General features: G+C 48.4%; 1 protein-coding gene across 2 annotated transcripts in view; it reads left to right on the top strand.

Annotated features, from left to right (window-relative positions):
* Positions 1 to 19,847, top strand: part of DOCK1 (dedicator of cytokinesis 1) — a 446,228-nt gene that overhangs the window by 64,914 nt on the left and 361,467 nt on the right. Inside the window, exons 9-14 of one of the 2 annotated variants that reach the window (XM_019728239.3) lie at positions 785 to 866; positions 1,289 to 1,424; positions 4,616 to 4,688; positions 7,853 to 7,932; positions 14,210 to 14,335; positions 18,695 to 18,819. In XM_019728239.3, coding sequence (XP_019583798.2) covers positions 785 to 866; positions 1,289 to 1,424; positions 4,616 to 4,688; positions 7,853 to 7,932; positions 14,210 to 14,335; positions 18,695 to 18,819 — 622 coding nt within the window. Of the gene's footprint in view, positions 1 to 784; positions 867 to 1,288; positions 1,425 to 4,615; positions 4,689 to 7,789; positions 7,933 to 14,209; positions 14,336 to 18,694; positions 18,820 to 19,847 lie in introns of both variants that reach the window. The other variant, XM_019728238.3, reaches the window with a different exon arrangement.

The raw sequence follows: 19,847 nt of genomic DNA, 5'->3' as shown, positions 1-19,847 counted from the left end.
CCTGTTGTTGTTTCTCCAGTATGATTGGCTGGAATACAGTGTCCAGAACGGTGCCTGCCACCTAAAGGCTATCAGTTAATATTTGTTGAATAAAATACTGTAAATCCCATCTGCCATTCCTGTCATTTCTGGTGTGGTGGTCTCTTTCTTAGTTCTTGCTTTTGTCCCTCAATATAACTTTCTCTTTGTCCAAATGGAAAAATGATGGTTTAAATTATGTGTAAAGTGTGTGCATGCATGTAAAAGTCCAGTATCTTCACTTATATTACTCAAAATTTAAAAGCCTAGTATATGACAGAAAACAGAACAAATGGGTAAATTTTGTTCTCATTTCTGATAAGGACTTTATTTCTTGTGTTTTTAGGTTGTATGTGGTTTGTCATAGACTCTGAAAGAAATGTGCAGTGTTTATACTGTAAATGAATGGATGGTGAATTTTAGGCTGTAGTCTTTCTAAAAGAACAAGAATACTTTAGAAATCGGTAACTGTTGAGATGGCACTTCCACGTACTTCCACGGTAATCACAACCCTAGACATCCGAAACCAAAACCTCCCCAGGACTTGCTGCAGCCAGGCCTGGCATCCTACCTGTGTGGGCCATTGCTTACCTCCTGTAGTGAGGGAAGGGCAGCTCGGTCTGACACTGTTGACATTTCTGACCTCGCACGGCCGTCCGCGTCGTGGACCTCTGTGACAGTAACCATGAGTCAGTGTGGATGTACATTTGGTGTCCTCTTATATTTGGAAAATTAATTCGCGTTTCTTTTTCTTTTCTTTTTCAAGTGAAAACTACCTGGTTCGCTGGTCAAGTTCAGGATTGCCTAAAGACATAGACAGATTACATAATTTGCGAGCGGTTTTTACTGTAAGTGCCTCCAATGACCTTTGGTTGAATCGCTCCCCTTTCAAATGACGATTTTCAGCTACCCCTGCTGACCTCTCACGGGGCACTAGAGCGTGGGTTTTGGGGCCCCCTGTAATACGTGCTAAGGTAGTTACAGCAGCACCCTTCCCAGAAGCCTTCTGGGTTCTAGCTTCCCTTAGAATCCCCAGAACAGAGATTTATTTCAGTACCCTGAATGTTGCTCTTAACCTTGTATCTTAAGTCCACTTAGGGTTAATTGACTATTGTTGTTCAGTTCCTTTTTTGCCATATGAACAGCTTATTAAAATGCTAAAAACTGGTCAGAGAGATGAGTCTCCATCCATTTCTTTACTGCCTGTATCAATTGAACCTGCATTGAGTCTTGGTGCTCCAGAGTAATTTATGGAAATTAATATTTCCAGGACCTCGGAAGCAAAGACCTGAAAAGGGAGAAAATCAGCTTCGTTTGTCAGATCGTCCGCGTGGGCCGCATGGAGCTGCGGGAGAACAACACCAGGAAGCTGACCTCGGGCCTGCGGCGGCCTTTCGGCGTGGCCGGTAACCATCTCACTCCTTCTCATTACGTGTTGGTGCTGTTGCTGCAGGATGCTGGATGCTGGTTTTGTTGGCTTTTCTGTGGGAGGGAAAGAAAATCCATCCGTTCTCATCTGGGTGGTTTGAGGCCCACGTGCCTGCCGCTCAGGATGCAGCCGAATTTCAGACGTAAATCAAGGATTTAGTTTTAAAGTGGGTCACCTCTCCTGGGGAGCCCCTGACCCCCATGTGCAACCTGGAGGGAAGCTGGTCACAGGGGGCTGTCCGGGGTTCTGGACTTAGTGATTGATTGATTGATTGAGGAGTGATTTGCCCGAGTGGCCAGTGAGGAAGACGAAGAAGGCGAGCACAGCAGCTGGATGCAGACACCAGGCTGTCGTCTCCATAGTTGTGTTCTCTTTCAGTTTCGTTGGGTTTGGTGACAGCACCGGAGAAGCGGGCGATTTGTTATCTCTGTTGAGGAACGATGGAAGTGTCCCCAGGAAGCTCTCATTAGTGGGCCTCTTGCAGTGTCACTCATTTTTCACCATTTTGGGAAGGGATTTTCCCCTCACAATTTGATGGCTGTAGTGGCGTTTCACTACACAGCCATCTAGTCTCATCCTGTTTGTGAATCTTGCGATTTATAAGAATATGTATGTGGCGAAAGTTCTTTATTTCTGATATGCAGCTGGGTTTCTTTACTGTGGCTACCAGGAAACTCAGGGCTTAGTTTGCTTTGTTTTTAACTCCTTTTAAATAGACTTTACTTTTAGAACAGTCATAGGTTCATAGCAAAATTGAGCAGAGTGTATCGAGATTTCAGAGCATTTCCACCTGTCCACCCCTCCCCGCCCCCACTCCCACACAGGCACCAAGATGCTTTTTGTTACAACAGATGAACCCCCACTGACGCGTCACCCACAGTCTGTAGTTCACATGAGGGCTCACTCTGGGTATTGGCCATCCTGTGGGTTTTGACGAAATGTTTAATGGCTTGTATCCCCCATCTTAGTATCACACACAGTTTTCACTACCGTAAAAATCCTCTGTCCTCTACCTGGATTTTATTGATAAAACATCAAATCACTTAAATATGTGATTTACTACTATATAAGGATTAAGTAATAAGTGGTATAGGCCTTATGAGAACGAAGCACATTAATGCAATTCACTTCCATTTACCAACAGGGCTACACAATGGGGCATACGCTTGAATTTTCCATTTGTGAGTAAAATTTTGAGGGTGTGGTTGCCTTTATGAGGTCCCCATGAATGTGGGCTCAGGACATACTTTCATGTTTTCTTCCCTGATTACTTGAATACGTACTTTAAAAGTGCACCTGTTTTCCAGAACTTGTAGTATCTTTTACGTGTAATCTGATATTATAGTTGAAATACGTGTAATTTTTCAGGGTTCTTTTTTCTCTTTCCCACCTCGGTGGTAGTTTTAAGGAAATATTGTCATTTCACCTCAGGTGTATTGGGCTTCCCTTACGTGACCAGAGAAATCTTTGACAGTGTATGTAAGTTCGGCCTCTACCCATACTGACGCTGTAAATTCTTTGGTTATTAGGTTACCAGTAAAGTGATAAGTTCCTATGAGTGTACAGATTTCTTAAAACGGTGATGACATCTAGACCTAACAGTTTTGCCCTCCTTTTGAGGGCAAAGTGGGAATCTTCTCAGCTTTCATAGGTTGACTTTTTTGCATGTGTGCTGAAAATGATTTATATCTTGTTGGTGTGGTATTTACATGAATGTATGCACTTTTCAAAATTCATTGAGCTATATTACGTGTGCATTTAAATTTTTTTATAATGGTAGCGACAAAAGTCCATTCAAAGCATCGTTTCCTATAAAAACTTGTCCTGAGCCCCACTTCCAACCCAGGCTGGTTGATACCCCTCCTCTGTACCCCCATAACACCTGGTGAATTCTTCTGTCGTAGGATGTAACTTATCCCACTGTGTGTACGCAACTATTAAATTGATTTGCCCACCTTGCTAGACTAAGCTTTGCAAGGCAGAGACCACGACTAAGCAGCATCCCTTCCCTAGGCCCTGCTGCACCTTTGTGGCATCTTCACTACCCCAGGGCATTCAGGAAAGCACATCTGTTCAGATGATCAGAATGAAGTATGATGGGCAGAAGATGGTGGCGGTGGCTAGAGGGAGACAGGAAAAGATTTCTGAGGTTGTAACATAAATAACATTACGTCACAGGAAAATGTAATCACCCACTACAATTACTATTTTTTTTCTTAGTCAAACTATCCCTGGCATTGCTTTTTAATTTTTTTTTAACATCTTGACCTCCTCTATCCATTTCTATCCAGGGCCCCACTAAACCAACCAGGAGGTTGGATGCTTGTGTTCTGGTCCCACAGACCCCTTCCCGGTTTTTGGAGGGGGGGGTGATAGAAATGGAAATTACACACATTTGCAATATAAGATTATATTCATTAGGGAAGGGATTGTGGAAAAGAAAGTAAATGAGGCATGTTGCTCACTTATCTTTAGTCAAATGTGGAGGCTGAGCAGACACACACAGTGAGCAGTGTCCCCGAGGGCTGCTCTTGGGTTTTCCTGCTGTACAGTTGGTCTGAGCTTGGGCGTGGAGGCCGTCTGGTCCTCTGACTTTGGGAAATGTCATTCATTCGTGTCTTTGAGCCTCAGTCCTCAGCTGCATAGTAGGTGATTGTGAAGGATAGCTGTCAAGTGTGCCAGCATGGGGTGTGTACGTTGTAGCTACTTTATTATTACTTGGTTGTTTGGGGGAGTGAAATAGCCAAAGCAGTACTGTCCGGTATGGTAGCCCCTTGCCACCTCTGGCTGCTTACATGAATGAAATCAAAGTAAAAATTCAGTTCCTCCATCACATTTGCCACATTGTAGGTGCTCGTCGTTAGAGAACATTTCATCATCACCAAAGTTCTCTCAGAAAGTGCAACTCTAGGGTGCCCACTGGATACCAGGCAAAGGAATTTAATAAATGGAACTCTGCCATTTGAGCCCTAACCCCGTTTTAGCCAATGTTTTCAGAGAACTTCCTTTGTCTTTCAAACGGAGATAATTTACTTGAATATAAGAAAATTCTATCATGCAGTTCATGCTGTTGTTTGTCTGAAGGCATTCTGATGTTCCTTTGTTTGTTTGTTTTCTCTGATTATACCACTTGAGCAAAAACAGTCTCTGTTTTTTTCTTGTCCCCAGTGATGGATGTAACAGATATAATAAATGGAAAAGTAGATGATGAAGATAAACAGCATTTCATCCCCTTTCAGCCGTAAGTATGGAGCCATCGAAATACTTAACTGGATAGAATATGGAAAATGTATGTTTGTAATAGTTATCTTCATAATTAGGGATTGATTATTTTAGAATAATGACAAATCTGTTTAGTCACTTCTGTAATATATGGAATTTTTGTAGCCGTAAGAATCCAGGGTTAAAGTTTGTTTATCATCTTGCAAGTAGAAGATTTTACATCTGATCCCGGAATTGCCTTATTGCATGGGGCACGCAGATTTACAATTCTGCTCTGAGCATGGATGTTTCTTTACATAATTGATTTATTCTAGCAGTGATTCACGTTTTCAAAATACAGGGCTTTCAAATTCATCACAGGAGGTTGCTGTTTTTTAAAATAGAAAAACCAAACAAAATAATAATGAATTTTTTTATAAAGCGAGAAATACTACTTTCAAGCGAATACACTGCTGGTCATTCTGTCTTGGTTGTTGCTGAGAGTGGACTGTGTCTGTGCTCGCCATTTTAAGGATTTGCCCAGGATTTGTCTAGTTCTGACATGAAATCTGCAGAGGAATGGGGAGCTTGAAAAACGTTTGGAGGAGATTCTCTAAATTGATTCTCTGATTTGAAGGTGGATCCTGTGGAAAAGGCTGGAAGAATTATTGTTATTTCCCTAGAGATTAAAGCAAGAGGGAACCCAGTGAATGGTCTGAGGCGACTTCCAGGGCACTGTCACACCTCAGCCAGGGGTGGAGAGAGAGAGAGAAAGGAATTAGAATGGTTCAGGTCAGTTGTAAGAGACAGTTTCCTCCTGGGATGTGAAATCGCAGGAGAACAGTAAATGACGAGGCGAATTATCATGCCCTGTCATGGTGCCCTGTGTGCTGCCTTTTCTCCTCATTCCTGTTTTGACTTTAGTGGTGGCAGGCTTGAAATAAGTTTTATTTTAGAAATTTTACATCATGTTCAGGTGTTGGCCAAGGGGTTTGGAGACGGGTGATACACAGTGGGTGGCTGAGGAAGTCCTATCTGCAGGTTGGGGTGCGCAGGAGATAGAGGTCCGCTTCCCTTTGCTTCCCACCTCCTTGCATGAACAGACCACCACACTCAGCCCTGGGATTGGCCATTTATTCAGGATGAGAACAGTGTGATTTGTCAGAGAGCATCCTGAAGCTTGGCTCAGAAGAAAATCCTGCCACCTTTTTGACACGAGAATACCAGAAAAGCCTGCATTATCAGGCTTGCAATTGGGGTTCAGTTATATGTGCGTCCCCACAGCCAACTGGAGGCAAAAGTCATTTGTGGCTTCAGTGCTTCAGATTTACTCTTCTGCCCAAAATGGTAACTGCTAGCCACATGGGGCTATTTCAGTGAATGAAAATTAAATAAAATCAACCATCTAGCTCCTCAGTGGTTCAGTTCCACGTGTGGCTAAGTGGCTATCGTATCGGTCTGCGCAGGTTAGAACATTTCCACCATCTCCTGGATAGAGCCGCTTCAGAGCTGTACCCAGTAAAGTTAGTTGCAAAGGAAGCCAATTCTGCAGAATCTAGAAGCTTCCTCAGTAAAGTGGGGGACCATCATCTTTGAACATGGGCAGATATTGAGGTAATACATAAAATACACCTTTGTCAAATGAAAATACCAAGTTGCTTCTTTTGCCCATGAGAAATAATGCAGCCCAGGGCTGGTTTGAATGCTCTCGTATTAGACCTCCGAGTTTCTTGATGCCCCATGGACCACTGAGCTGAAATTACCCGTTGCCTGCTAGTGTCTTCTGGGAAAAGTCAAGGGAAAAAAAAACAAAAACAAAAACAAAAAAACAGAAAAAAACTTGGGTGATTGTTTGAAAAGTTAGGGGGATTCTTAGTGGTAGATTGACTAATCTAAGTTTCATCAGGACATGTTATGAGCTACTTGAGATGGCGTATTGCCACCATCTTTTTCCATCTTTTAGTGAAATGTCCACTTCAAATAAAATTATTACACGTTCAACTCCTGCTGTAATTTGTAACTCCTTGCTACATTAAAGGAAGACTAATATCCAGATTAATATTTGCAGGGTTGGAAACAAAAGAGCAGCATGCCTTTAATAGCAAAATAAGCAATGAAACCAGTTCTTTGGGAAATGCCATGCTAATGAAACCATTTTTTGCTCCATTAAAACTGATTTATTGTATTACAGGATAAGTTTTAGGGAAGGAAGCAAAGTCTGCATTTGTCTCTCTCTCCCTGTGTCTTTTTTAACTTGGTGAAGTAAATTAAAATAGTCCCCAGCTCTCCTGAGTAACGTGGGCTTAAGTGATGAATAATACTTGTTCTTGGTTCTAGAAATGATTTTAAACATTATGTACATGACGTATATTTCCTTGCTCATTGCATATCGTTCTTTGCTGTGCTACACGGTATTTCTCTTTGCACATGTTGCCTGTTTGTATTTATTCTCTTGGTTTTAGTACAGCTTCTATTAAAACCTCCTGGTCCCTGGGCCCCCCAAATATTGGTGGTTTACATTCATGATTATATCAGGATTTCACTTTTCAGGCATGGTAGTTGTCGTCTCCAAAGACCATGCCATTTTTTTTCACATTTAAGTATTTAAGTATTTTATACTGAGTACACAGTTGGCCGGAGGGGGGTCATCACCCACCCTGGGTGGTCATCACCCCAGCTTCCCGAGACATTAGGTTAGAGGGATCTCGTTTTGGGGTATTGATTTTGCCTTTTTGTTCAAACCACCTGCCTCTTGACCTACCCTATGGTCAGGAGCTATTGAAATTGAAGAAATGGTCATAAACATTCCTTGCGATTAAATGATGTCCAACCACATTCCTTTCAGATAAGTTTCCTTTTGTCTTTATTGCCCAGTAGGAAGTGTGCAGGCCTGGTGCCCATTTGTTTCCTGGGGATAGGGTCACCCTCATTTGCTTTACTTTTCTGATGTGGTTCAGCATTTTCCTGACCGATGCTCTTCCCTGTCTCTCTTGTCACCTATCCTGTCCTTTGTCGTGCGTTGACTCATGATGACTCTCTCCCACTCGGTGACGCTGATCTCTTGTGTTCCCTTGTTACCGTGACCTCTGGGTCTCTGTGCCCCTTTGTCTCCTGTGGTCTTGGTCGTCCCGTGCCCTCCAGGCTCGCGTTGGATGACGCCATTCGACACAAGCCGCTGAACATGTCATCCCGTTTTTCACCCAGGGTGGCAGGGGAGAATGACTTCCTTCAGACTGTTATAAACAAAGTCATTGCTGCCAAAGAAGTCAACCACAAGGGCCAGGGTACGTATTCTAGCGTTTCGTTTCTATACATGTCCACGTATATGAACTTGGGACTGTGCTGTGTGCTTTGCATTTTAGTTTGATGATGATCATGATGGGGGTGATGATAATGATAAAGATGATGAGGAAGGTGATGGTGACGATGATGGTGATAATGATAGTGATGATGATGGTGTTGGTGGTGATGATGGTGATGGTGGTGATGGTGTTGATGAAGATGATGGTGACAGTGATATGAAGATGATGATAATGACTGGTGGTGGTGATGGTGATGGTGATGGTGGTGATGATGATGGTGATCATGGTGATGGTGATGATGATGATGGTGATGGTGATGATGATGGTAGTGATGGTGGTGGTGATGATGGTGATGGTGGTGGTGATGATGGTGATGGTGATGATGGTGATGGTGATGATGGTGGTGATGATGATGGTGATAGTGGTGGTGATGATGGTGATGGTGGTGGTGATGATGGTGATGGTGGTGGTGATGATGGTGATGATGGTGATGGTGGTGGTGATGATGGTGATGGTGATGATGGTGATGATGGTGATGGTGGTGATGGTGGTGATGGTGATGATGATGGTAGTGGTGGTGATGATGATGGTGATGGTGGTGGTGATGATGGTGATGGTGGTGGTGATGATGGTGATGGTGGTGGTGATGATGGTGATGATGGTGATGGTGGTGATGATGATGATGATGATGGTGATGGTGATGGTGGTGGTGATGATGGTGATGATGATGATGGTGGTGATGGTGGTGATGATGATGATGGTGATGGTGGTGATGGTGATGGTGATCATGGTGATGGTGGTGATGATGGTGATGATGATGATGGTGATGGTGATGGTGGTGGTGATGATGGTGGTGATGATGATGGTGCTGGTGGTGCTGGTGATGATGATGGTAGTGGTGGTGGGGTGATGATGGTGATGATTGTGATGATAATACTGCTGCTGCTGCTGATAATGGCGTGTACTTGTCCCTGATGTATATAGCATGTGAGGGTTCTCTTACTGATCACCTTTGTAAGCGTTGCCGAGAGCCAACCTAGATGAGAGGGGAGACTGAGTGGGATACAATTAAATGTTTGGAAACTAGAGTTGATGAGACTGGAAGCAACTCATTTGTTGGCCTTCCTCAGTCTTCTCTAAACATCTCCTCTCAGCCTAATCATTTTTAGAAACACTTGAATGAGTTCACAAGAGAATACAATAGCTGTCTACTGGCTGTTAGGTCACTTTGCTGTTTATATAGAGTTATGGAGACAGTTGAGCCACCTCCCCACACACTCTTCTCTCTGATTCTCCTGGCCCATGTCGCCCTAATCATGGCCACCTTGTTTTCTGGGACTCCCTCTCCTGTCCCCCTGAGAACTTGTTGCACACGCATTCCATGTCATTTTTGTAATTGAAGCCGTTTCTCCCCCCTCACTCCCCATCTTGCACTCATCATTGTTAATATCAGGCTGACAAGTTTCTAAGCAGCTGACCTTCTGTTGGCAGAGGCAATGAATCAGTCACCTCAGGCTGGTGACAGTTGGCACGTGGGCAGGCCAGGAGGGCTGCCAGAAAACAACTGTTTGCTGAGGCCCGACTCCAGCCTGAGGGGAAGTCACCTTCGGAACCCTCCTACCTCGGTTGCTTTTAGCACTGGTGGGAAAATCTACTTCTCTGTCCCTGATTAGATGCAGACTTACCATAAACTTGTCAAGCTTAGGGGAGCAGATCTTGACTCATTTCCCAGTGTTCTAAAGGAGAGTGTGAATTGAGTCTGAAGAGTGTTCTGGGGTCAAATCGCTCTGCAGTTGGAGGGACCTTTGGCTTTCTTTTGGTGTGAACTACCCCCCTACCTGGCAAACAACAGCAAAACAACACCCCTAACCCCAATGTTAATGAAATGTGACCTGTATACACAGAGCCATTTTAAGCTGACCCAGGACTCATCTTCTCATAAAGGAACCCCTCTCCCAATTTGCACTGTAACTGAGAACCACAAGGAGGTCCAATTTAAGCTGTTTCCAGTGGAGCCACTGTCAGGTTGGGGCCCAAGGCCCCTGGCTCCCCTTAGGTCCCTTTGTTCTCGCAGAGTCATCGGAGTTTTGAGAGACTTGCAGAGTCACATTGGAAAAGTGGAGACTGGGGTCAGGCCAGCAGGAAATTTCTTGGAAAGAGGACCCAAAGCCTGCCTGTCAGCCTCGCTGGCTGTGGCCAGAATGGGACACCAGCAGCCAAGGAGCTGATGCCAGGGCCCAGTTCCTTGAACTCCAAGGGCAGGAGGGGTGTCTTCAGGTCACAGTGGGAACAGAGACGAGAACAGCGACTGCTTTTCCGTGGAGACCACAAAGCCTCTGATCCCAAGTGCCCACAGCCACGTCACTCACTCATTTGTGGGGGGGAGGGGGAAGGGCAGGGAGCATTTCAGGGCGCCCTGTGGGGCCGCCCGCTTCAGTGCATTCCAGGCGGGGCCCAGTGAACACCGCACAGAATTGGCTGCTGGCCTGCGGGGTGTGCCCTGAGCTGCTCCGTGTTCCATCAGTAGGAGCCAGGCCTACCCTGTCGTGTGCCCATTGAGGCCCAGTCCAGCGCAGGGCAGGGGGCTGGCGGGAGGAGCCCTCCTGCCCCAGGAGCCAGTGAGGTTCCCACGCTCCTCTGAGCTCCTCTCCAGACTTTGGTCTCTTTGGGGTTTATTTACATCAACATGTTTACATGTCGGAAATGACAACGTCTTTTATATTTAGCCCAAGCTGTTCTGAACCCAGAGCTGCTGGTGTTTCATGTGGACAGTGAATCTTCAAACACCCCGACATCTGCTCCCATTGTTTGAAATATAATGCATGCTAATTCCTTTTGTTTTTACGTACTCTGGTTAAGCAAAAGTCAACTCAAAAATGCACTTTTTCTTAGAAAACTGGTCTTATTTTCTCCCACGAGGAAAGTGTTTTAAGCCCATCTTGATCAGGAAGATTTAATCTCTGTGTTTATATTGTATTGAAACAAATGGAACTGTGTCATTAAGTTACTAGTTTATGAACTGAGATAGTTGAGCAAGCTGGTATTTGTGAGAAAGAAAAGGTGTTTGGAGGACAGGATTTAGATTTTAGGTCATTAAATGTCTTGTCCGCATTTCTTTACCTTAGACCCCTGTAAAACAATTTCCTCATTACATCCGGAAAGGCTTTGGCAAGTGTCTTTAAGTTAGATTTATTCTGCAGACACTCATTCTGTCGGGAGGTTTTGGGACTCGCACTCCTAAGATTTGAGGACCTTTAGCTGCATCCTGGTGTCCCCAATAGGGACCAGCTCCATGTCAATGACAGGCAGTGATAATTCCCCTTGCACATCTGTGAGTGTCCCCTTCACTTGGTTTGCTCTGCTGGAGGACAGATGTCTGGCCACTCAAGGGTCTGTCTGCTCATGTGTCCCCCTGGCCCAGAGCTGCTGCCAGCTTGTGGTGCTTTTGTGTAGATTAGACAAAGGGGACCCATCCTCTGGGTGAGTGGGGAGATGCACTCATGGCCAGAGCACATGGCTTGGTGATCACAGTGTGGGCTGGGTTTAGCTCCCACTTGCCTGTCTTTGCCACGGGCCTTGTGCAGTGTACATCCTCAGCAACGATACAGGTGCCCCTGTTGGGTGCCATCCCCTGACATCTCATTAGGGACCTCCTTTGTTGGTTATGCTTCTCTTCCATTTTCAAACTCTCCCCATCACGATCAGGATTGCTAGGTCTTAAAACTAAAGAAAATGAAAAAAATCTAAAAGGAAAGAAAAGAAAAGGAAAGCACCATAAAAAGAATCCTACCTGGAATCATACATCTGTCTCATTAACTTTCTCCCTCTTTCGCTGCTGTTCGTCTTCTCTGCCTCCTTTGTCCTTCTCTGCCAGCCTTTGCCTGTCCTCTTCCACCAGCAGTGACATCTCCTGCGGAGGTCTCCGTGACACCTGGCTGTGTGTTCCGCAGACTCTCCCCTCTCCGTGGGCTGCATGTTGTGCTGTCGCCGCACTGACACCGCCCCTCCTGATTGTCCCTGTTTTCCCCTGACTCCCGTGTCCCCTGCTGGCTTCTCTTTCCCCGTGTGAGCTCCAAACAATGGCGTTCTCCATGCCGGGGCCCTCCTTGTTTCCCCGCTCTGTGTTCTTGCCCCTCACGACGTCCCCTCTGGGATGCAGGGTTTCCCGGCTCAGGGGAAGGTGCCCTGGGCCTGCTATTGGTCCTGCCCACAACCCTGTCTGTCTCTGACAGCCGCCCCTCCTTCCACCCCCTTCCTCCCTTTCTGGTTTGACCTCCAAGCTCCCCCGACCACAATTGTCATCCTGCCAGTGTCCCACTGGGCTCCAGCAGTGGCCCCTCTCACTTTGCTCTAAACTCCCACCTATCTAGCCCCACACAGCCACCAGACTGCTGTCAAGTCAAACTTGGGGACTCACTCCTCTTCTGGGTCCCCACTGTCCTTCAGATGGACCACACACAGTTCCCGCCTCTCCTGACAGGGCTCCACAGGGTAGGTCCTTGCCAGCTTCCCACCCACATCTCACAGGTCTCCGCCCTGTGTGTCAGAGCTCCAGCCACGCAGGCCAGGCCAGGCCTGCAACTCATCTTCAGATCTCGGCGTGATGCCCCTGTCTCGGGGGAACCTCTGTGATCCCCAGGATGGCAGTCTTGGGGATACAGTCTTCATATGTGCTTGACTTTTCCTTTAAAAACCTCTTTGTATCCAAATTCCATATTTCACTGAGAGCCCATGGTTAGTGTTGGGCTCATGGAATGGAAGCCAAGTCCCTGGTGGGGATAGAATGAGTGTTTGCTATGTGTCTGCGGTGCCCACTGTGTGTTGGACACACAGTAGGTGCTCTTAGATACTGTGGCGTAAATCAGAGGGATTCAGTCGATGGCAAGAGGAAAGGGGTTTGAGCAGTTGGCAAAGCGTAAAGTGCCATCAGTCACAGGCAGTGCAGATGCTTGCAGAGGACAAAGACGGTTCCAGCCCAGCTGCTAGAAGTTGAGGAAGCTAGAGGGTCAGGGTGTGAGGGGCAGGGTTCAATCACGTAGAGCCATACTCGGCAGAAGCAGCCTCAGATGGCATCTTGCATGGACCCTTTAGATGTCTACCTGTTCCACTTAGAATGCAGGTAGTTTGTGGGCAAGGACTGTGGTTTTCCCATCGTCCTCTCCTGAGTGCTGGGTGCTGAGCTAAGCACTGGTGAATGGTCCCTGCTCCCTGCAGGCTTGTATCTAGAGGAGGGCTAGCTGGACAGACAGACAGACACGTCTATTGCAGAGGGAGTGAGGACAGGTGCCTTTATATTCTGATGGGCTCATGGGATCCTGCAGAGCTGAGTGACCAGGGAGCAAGTAGGCCTGGCCCCCGGGCTCGCGGAGCGCACAGTGTGCCCGCTGACAGTGACAACTCCCTTCTGATTTGGGAGAAAGGCAGCATCCTTGAAAATGGCAGAGAGAACCAAGCAACTGCTTTGTCTCCTGCCTTTGATTTTGTTAAACGTGTGTCATCTTGATTCCCTCTCCTCACCCCCTTTGGATTCCTGCCTGAGAGTGTTTTACATTCATACCAAACATGAGTCTCCTCAGCTTTTCTAGGAGGGAGAGCAGGGCACACACTCAGCTCGCAGGCGTTAGTGAGTTCACCCTTTCTCTCCTGGGCATCCTCTGCGTCTTGCTTAGAGGGTGTGAAAGACTTCATTCTCCTCTTGGAGGAAAGAGCCAAGCAGCGGCCAGAGCATTTGTTCTCCTGTACGTGACCTGAGGCTGCCCCGGCTGCAGCTGGCTCCTGGCCTGCTCTGCTGCCCACCTGGAGAGCAGCGGTGCTGCGTAGCAGTTGGCAGCTTCCGAGGGTCCAGCTGTGAGCGTAACCTCCAAGCCCTCCTCCACTGTCATCCTTCTTGGGAGAATGAGAAGTGATGGCCTCTCAGTCCACTCCCAGAAAATGCTACCTTCTGGTTTATCTTCAATGCGTATCACCTCCAAAGCGTCGCCGGTCCTGGGCAGACGTGGTGCACAGCTGCTGTTTTGTGCACACCTATTGTGCACAGCTGCTGTTATGTGCACACCTCCGGTGCCTGATCTGTCTCCCAGCTAATCAGACGCAGGGAGTTCCCCGGGGCCAGTCTTTCTCTTACCCATCTCCCCACGTTTTCTCTGAAGACACTGCATTGGGAATTAAACATTGCTCATTCATTAAAGGTGGCTTTGTGGTATCTTCTTTTAAAAATGTACAAGATAAAATGTGACTCATGCATCTGTTGTTTTTCTAGGTTTGTGGGTAACCCTGAAATTACTCCCTGGCGATATCCATCAGATTAGAAAAGAGTTTCCTCATTTAGTGGACAGGACCACGGCGGTGGCTCGGAAAACGGGGTTTCCGGAGATAATCATGCCCGGTAAGAACCTGTTCCTTCAGTGTTCCTGAGTGTGGTGTGGATGTAGCCGGTGTTTGGGGACTTCCCGTACCTGGTCACAGCAAGCGCCATGTGGACAGTGACCTGTAGCAGCGCTGACAGGCAGAGGGCTGTGAGTGCGGCAGGCGGTTTTAGCTCATTTCTCCAGGCAGGCGCTGCGGCCTCAGTGAGCGCTGACCTCCCAGGTTCAGGCCGAGCGGAAGTGTCTTCTCTCAGTTACAACAGCCTGGGAGGGCTCGTGGGGAGTGAGTCCTGACCATACAGTAAGAGGAACACGAGGGTGACGTGAGCGTCTGCCAGAAGCCCAGCCCCGAGGACGTGAGATGGATTCCTGTCACCAGCTGGGTGACCATCCTCATTATCTAAGGAAACGCTTTGTTCTTGCCCATGCCTGGCCAGAGCAGTGCGTGCATTGGTTGGGTCATGCTTAGTCACGAAACGAAGGCTGTCCAGGAGGGGACCGTTGGGAGAGTTGCACGGAATTCCCTTTCGGCTCCGGCAAATGGATTGGTTATGATGGTTGGTTCACTGCAGGACTAAGGTGACTTCTTTACAATGATGATGTAGGTTCCCGGTGCTGTCCCTGGGCCCCTCGTGTGGTCCTGTAAGAGCATGTGAATCATCCAGAATGTGTTCAGAGTGAGGGGAGCACAGCGTAGGTGAGCATACCCTATTGTCTCCCAGGCTGCGAAAAATGGCCCCCTGCACAGCTTGTGGGTTGTCTCTTCACCAGAGCGAACCACAGCCTCACACCCTACCCTTTGGCCCCAGAAGTGAGCATGCAGGGCCTGGAGTTTGGTGCGTTGCTTAGAGTCTCACGTCTGCTCCTGTTTGGCGCCGTGGGCTGGACACGTTACCTGACCTTTCTTAGCTGTGGTTGCCTCCTCTGAAGAAGGAGAATAATAATAATTCCCCCCTATAGGGCTGGTTGGAGTTAGGACGCGTTAGGGTTATAAGTAACAGAAAACACAAGGCCACACGGCCGGACCCTGAGGAGTCTCATGGGTCAGCTCATTGGACTGAGGAAGATTGCAGAGCAAGCCACCGTGTCAGCCCGGGCCCTGCCTCAGTTTCCCCCCAGCTCGCTCTGCTGAGCTGTGTGCTTCGCATATTGACTTCCTCTTCGGGGGACAGACCCTGTTGCGTCCCATGTTCTCCCCAAATCCCAGTGTCCTGAAAGACATGGCATGCTTCTGACCCCGTGTTTCCAGCCGAGGAGGCTGAGTGTCATCGCCTCAGACCCTGGGTAGCGTCGGCCGGGTGGTGGAGTGTGCTTTGGCCCCTGGACATCTGGGTGGGGTCAGCTCCTCCCAACTGCGAGAGTGCTGTGAAGGAGGCGTGGACACCCTGCAAATCGGGATGAACATCTGAGCAGAAGAGGGAAGGAGCAGAGTGGGGGTGTTTGCACCGGGTGTCTGCTCAGTGTGTATTTGTTACCACACCTGGATTGCTCAGGCCCAGTCACGGATTTTCAGCTTCTGCAACCAATAACGCGAGTCCATGTTAAGATTAATCTCTTCTGTTTATTGTGATACTTTTTTCGTTTGCAAATAACATTCATACTAATAATCAGATTCGATCCTCACGAGATCTTGGAAGCATGTTAATATTTACCCTTTATGTCTATGGTTTGCAGCCGACATTCACCCTGATAGTCGAGCTTGATTTACCTGAGGGTCCCGGAAGGGTATAAATGGTTGTTGGATGAATTCCCATCCAAATTAAGCCACCGCCGAAATTCACACGGCTGATGAGCAGTGGAAACGGGGCCCAACCACCCCACGGTCGACAGCTCCCCGCGGCCCCCTCTTATTGGGCTCTGCTGTGCGCTTGCAGGGAGACGGGAGTGGTGGCCACTCAGCGTGCTGTCACAGTTACTGCTTTATTTTAGGGCAATTGGGGACACGCTCTTCCTACTCCCTCTGCTTTCAGGATTATTGTGGGTCATGGTACACGCTATCTGGTAAATCAATATGAAAGACATCTAAAATTGGTTAAACTGTGCAGGAAGGGAGTGTGACGTTCATTGTGCTACGAAGCTGGAACCTCTGCTGCTTGTGTGGGTCAAGTCTGTACGTGGCAGATTCATTTGGATTTCTTAGTGGCTGTGTTGTTTGCATTTGAATTCGAGATGCAAATCTATCCATTGTGTCTCTCTCGGGTGGCCTTAGGATGCCCTCATGTTCAAAGGGAGACCTGGGAAACCTCTAGTTCACACTGTCGTGTTTAACTTATAACTGATAGATTTAAAAGGAAGTCGCGACCTCTAAAGTCATCTCATGATAGATTCATGGGGAGCCATCCAGCTGACCGTCGTACCGCTGGGTGCCACGTGCCAAGTTGGGAGTGGGGCTTCTTCTAGTGCGGGATTCTAGCCTGCAGGAGTCACCGCCATCTCTGCAGCCCAGCAGTCACTGCCAGGCTGTGGGTGCCACCCTTGGAGGAGAGAAGGCCTGAGGGTGTTCACTCACAATCCCCGCCTGTCGCCTGGGAGAACTTGTGTGTCACCCCGTCCTGTCCCGTGCACCTCTCTGCTCAGTGGGAGAGCCTGTGGTCGCCCTTGCCTCTGCCTGCTTTTCTCCTGTCTCCTGACCACTGGAAGTCTTGGCGTCCTGCGGGGTCCTGGGGCGGGGGGGGGGGGGGGGGGAGCCAGGAAGGTGGCTGGAGGCTTCGATGGGGCAAAGGGAAGGAGGACCGCCCTGAATCCACCCAAGTCTCCTTCCAGTTCTGTCCTCCCCTCGGCGAGAGCCCTGGAGCCAGGAGGCATTTGCCGAGGGCCTCTTGTGAGCACCTGTCTGCGGGGTTTACCCCCTAAACATGGGGTCTTACTTCTGGGAAGGCCCACAGTGTGTATCTGTAGGCCAGCGGGAGAGGGAGACCCCAGGGCTTACCCGCCTCTCCGCCCTAGCGCGTTAGTTCTCTGGCGCATGTGGTCTCTGTGAAGCTGTCGGCACCTTTTGGGTTGTGGCTTTTGTGCTTTGGTGGAATTTTCAGGCTGAGAGATCATCCAGACTCCCCCGACCCATGAAACTGTTTGGCAGCGGATGGTTGAGTGGGTAGGCGGTTAGGTGACTGGTCCAAGGTCCCACAGCTCGTTCCTGGCAGGTCCTGGACGCAGCCTTGCCTCGTGGTGCCGGCCCCCTGCTCCGTCATTCCTAACATCTCACGGTCGGGGTAGCGTGCAGCCCTGCTTCCTTTCCCTGCAGCTACTAGCGTGCAGCGGCCCACGGGGATTATTATTATCATAATGACTTTTAAATGAAAGTTTAATAGTTGGATACATTAAAAGCCAAAATAGAGCAGTAAAAAACTGGAAAAACAAGAAAACAAGGGGATTTCTTTTCTTAAGGGTTCCTTGTTCTGTGCCCAGCGTGGCCCTGTGCTGCTCTGGACAAAAACTGTCCTTGTGTCCCCGGGGCTCAGCAGGTGGGTCAGCCGTGGGAGGTGGCCAAGGGGCAGTGGGGAAGCGTCCTCTAAGTCATGTTGCTAACCAAGCTTGCTAAGTTTTCCCAAACGGACCGTTGCCAGGGGCTTTGGATGTTTCTCAGTGGGAAGCATCTCAGCTCGTTAGTTGCAGGTCTCTTTCTTTTTCCCCCCAATTTAAGGCCCATCCCAATTTCAAATGCACGGGTCTGTACTGCATGTCAACTGAACTGTAATAAAACATAAAATTCACAGCTCTATTTTGGTCTCCTTCTGCTCCGTGGCCCGTTCTGGATCCTGCCAGCTGCCCACCTGGAGGAGAGGCGATCCATGCAGAAACCCCCTCTCTGCACGTATCCCTCATCCCTGATCCCGGGCAACTCAGGACCTGGGCGTTTGGTTCGCATCTTACTCAGCTTTTTGTTCAACTCCTTAGTAAGATGAAGATGCCAACATTGCCAGTTATTCTCACTGTGCCAGCTGATGTGGTGGTGTTTTTTGGCTACTGAGATCCAGATGACCACAGCCAGTGGGCTAAGAAGGGATGGTCACGTGGGTTGCAGTGGGCCATGGGCACTAGAGACGGGGTGGGTCCTGGCAAACTCATCGTCAGCATCTGAGCAGCTCTGGGCTTGGACTGCCCAGCGGTCTCGAGGCTTCTTGACCCAGCGGAAGAACCAAGCAGATAATGAGGGGCCTTGAACATTTTCCTCTTCCTCTCAAGTCTCACAATGATGATGAAAATTGCTTTTGTCATGCCTTTAAACGCTGAGACAATTTTGTAGAAAATATTTCATAATCTAATACAGTATTTATAATAGTCTGCTAGGAGAGGTAGCGAGTTGCACCATTTTGCAAAATTCACGGTTACACGATGAATAATGGATTGGTTTTAAAGGTATAATTTCTTTCCCCCAGGTGATGTTCGAAATGATATCTACGTAACATTAGTTCAAGGAGATTTTGATAAAGGAAGCAAGACGACTGCAAAGAATGTGGAAGTTACAGTTTCTGTTTACGATGAGGACGGAAAACGACTGGAGGTATTTATTGTTGCAAAGTTTAATCTGTGGTGTTACAGTGTTACTTTCCAAGGGTTCACCTCGGCTCGGCTCCAGGATATGAAAGGACCTACTCGTGTTTCTAGGGCACAGCCTTTCCTCTGTCTTCCTTTTCTCCCACTTGTCTAAGGGGCTGCCTGTCCCAGCAGGGCCTGAGAGCCTAGAAGTTCGGCTACCAGTATTAGCGCCATCTGAGATGTGAGGGGACTCAGGCCCAGAGAAATGAATCAGCTGGCTCAGGCTCAGAGAGCTCGTGAGAGGTGGAGCGTGGCAGTGAACCTGGGCATCTGAGCTTGTGCTCTATTGGGCAGAGCTGGTTACCAAGACCTCCTCTGGAGTGGTCACAGCAGCGTTCAGGACTCAGTGTCCTGGGCAGGGCTCGGTGGCTGTGGCCTCCTCCGATGTCCCAAGGCCAAGCCAAAGCAGGTGTCCCTGCTGGCTACCTCTCTGGACCACGGCTGGAGGGTTGGGCTCCCTCTGCCCACGTGGCTGAGCTCAACACCCTGTGCGTGACCTGAGGCTCAGCTGTGCCAGCCAGGAGGTAGGGGCATCCTTTCTCTCAGGGTGGCCCATGTCCACTGGACACTGCTGTCCTTGCCAGTTGGGCTTAACCAGTACTGTTCCCACTAGAGACGCATGGTCAGTGTTTATGGCTGCAGGAATGGAGGGAGTGTTGTTACCTCCTAACTTTTGCCCATAGCCCTTTATTTTAGAGGTACTGAGTGAGTCAGGCAACTTCCTGAAGACCCTAATGTTGAAGTTAGTGCGGGGGAGGGTAAGGAGAGTGGAGGACAGCGCACCCCCATTATCACAAATCCCTCAAGACCTCATATGTCTGAACGCGAGGGTTTTACACGGGCTGTTGGAGTCAGATGGATCTGTTCTTCCATTGCTGGGAGCACTTTGTGCTTGTAGGTTCTTTTGGCCGCTCCTGCTAGCTCGTCTAATGGGGGCGGGAGGTGGGACATGGTGCCGTGTCAAGCTCTGTGAGATCTGATGTGAACTCCGTG

The sequence above is a fragment of the Rhinolophus sinicus genome, chromosome 15, assembly GCF_057876585.1.
Source record: "Rhinolophus sinicus isolate RSI-liver-muscle chromosome 15, RSI-T2T, whole genome shotgun sequence".
NCBI lineage: Eukaryota > Metazoa > Chordata > Mammalia > Chiroptera > Rhinolophidae > Rhinolophus > Rhinolophus sinicus.
This window is presented reverse-complemented; position numbering and strand designations above follow the sequence as displayed.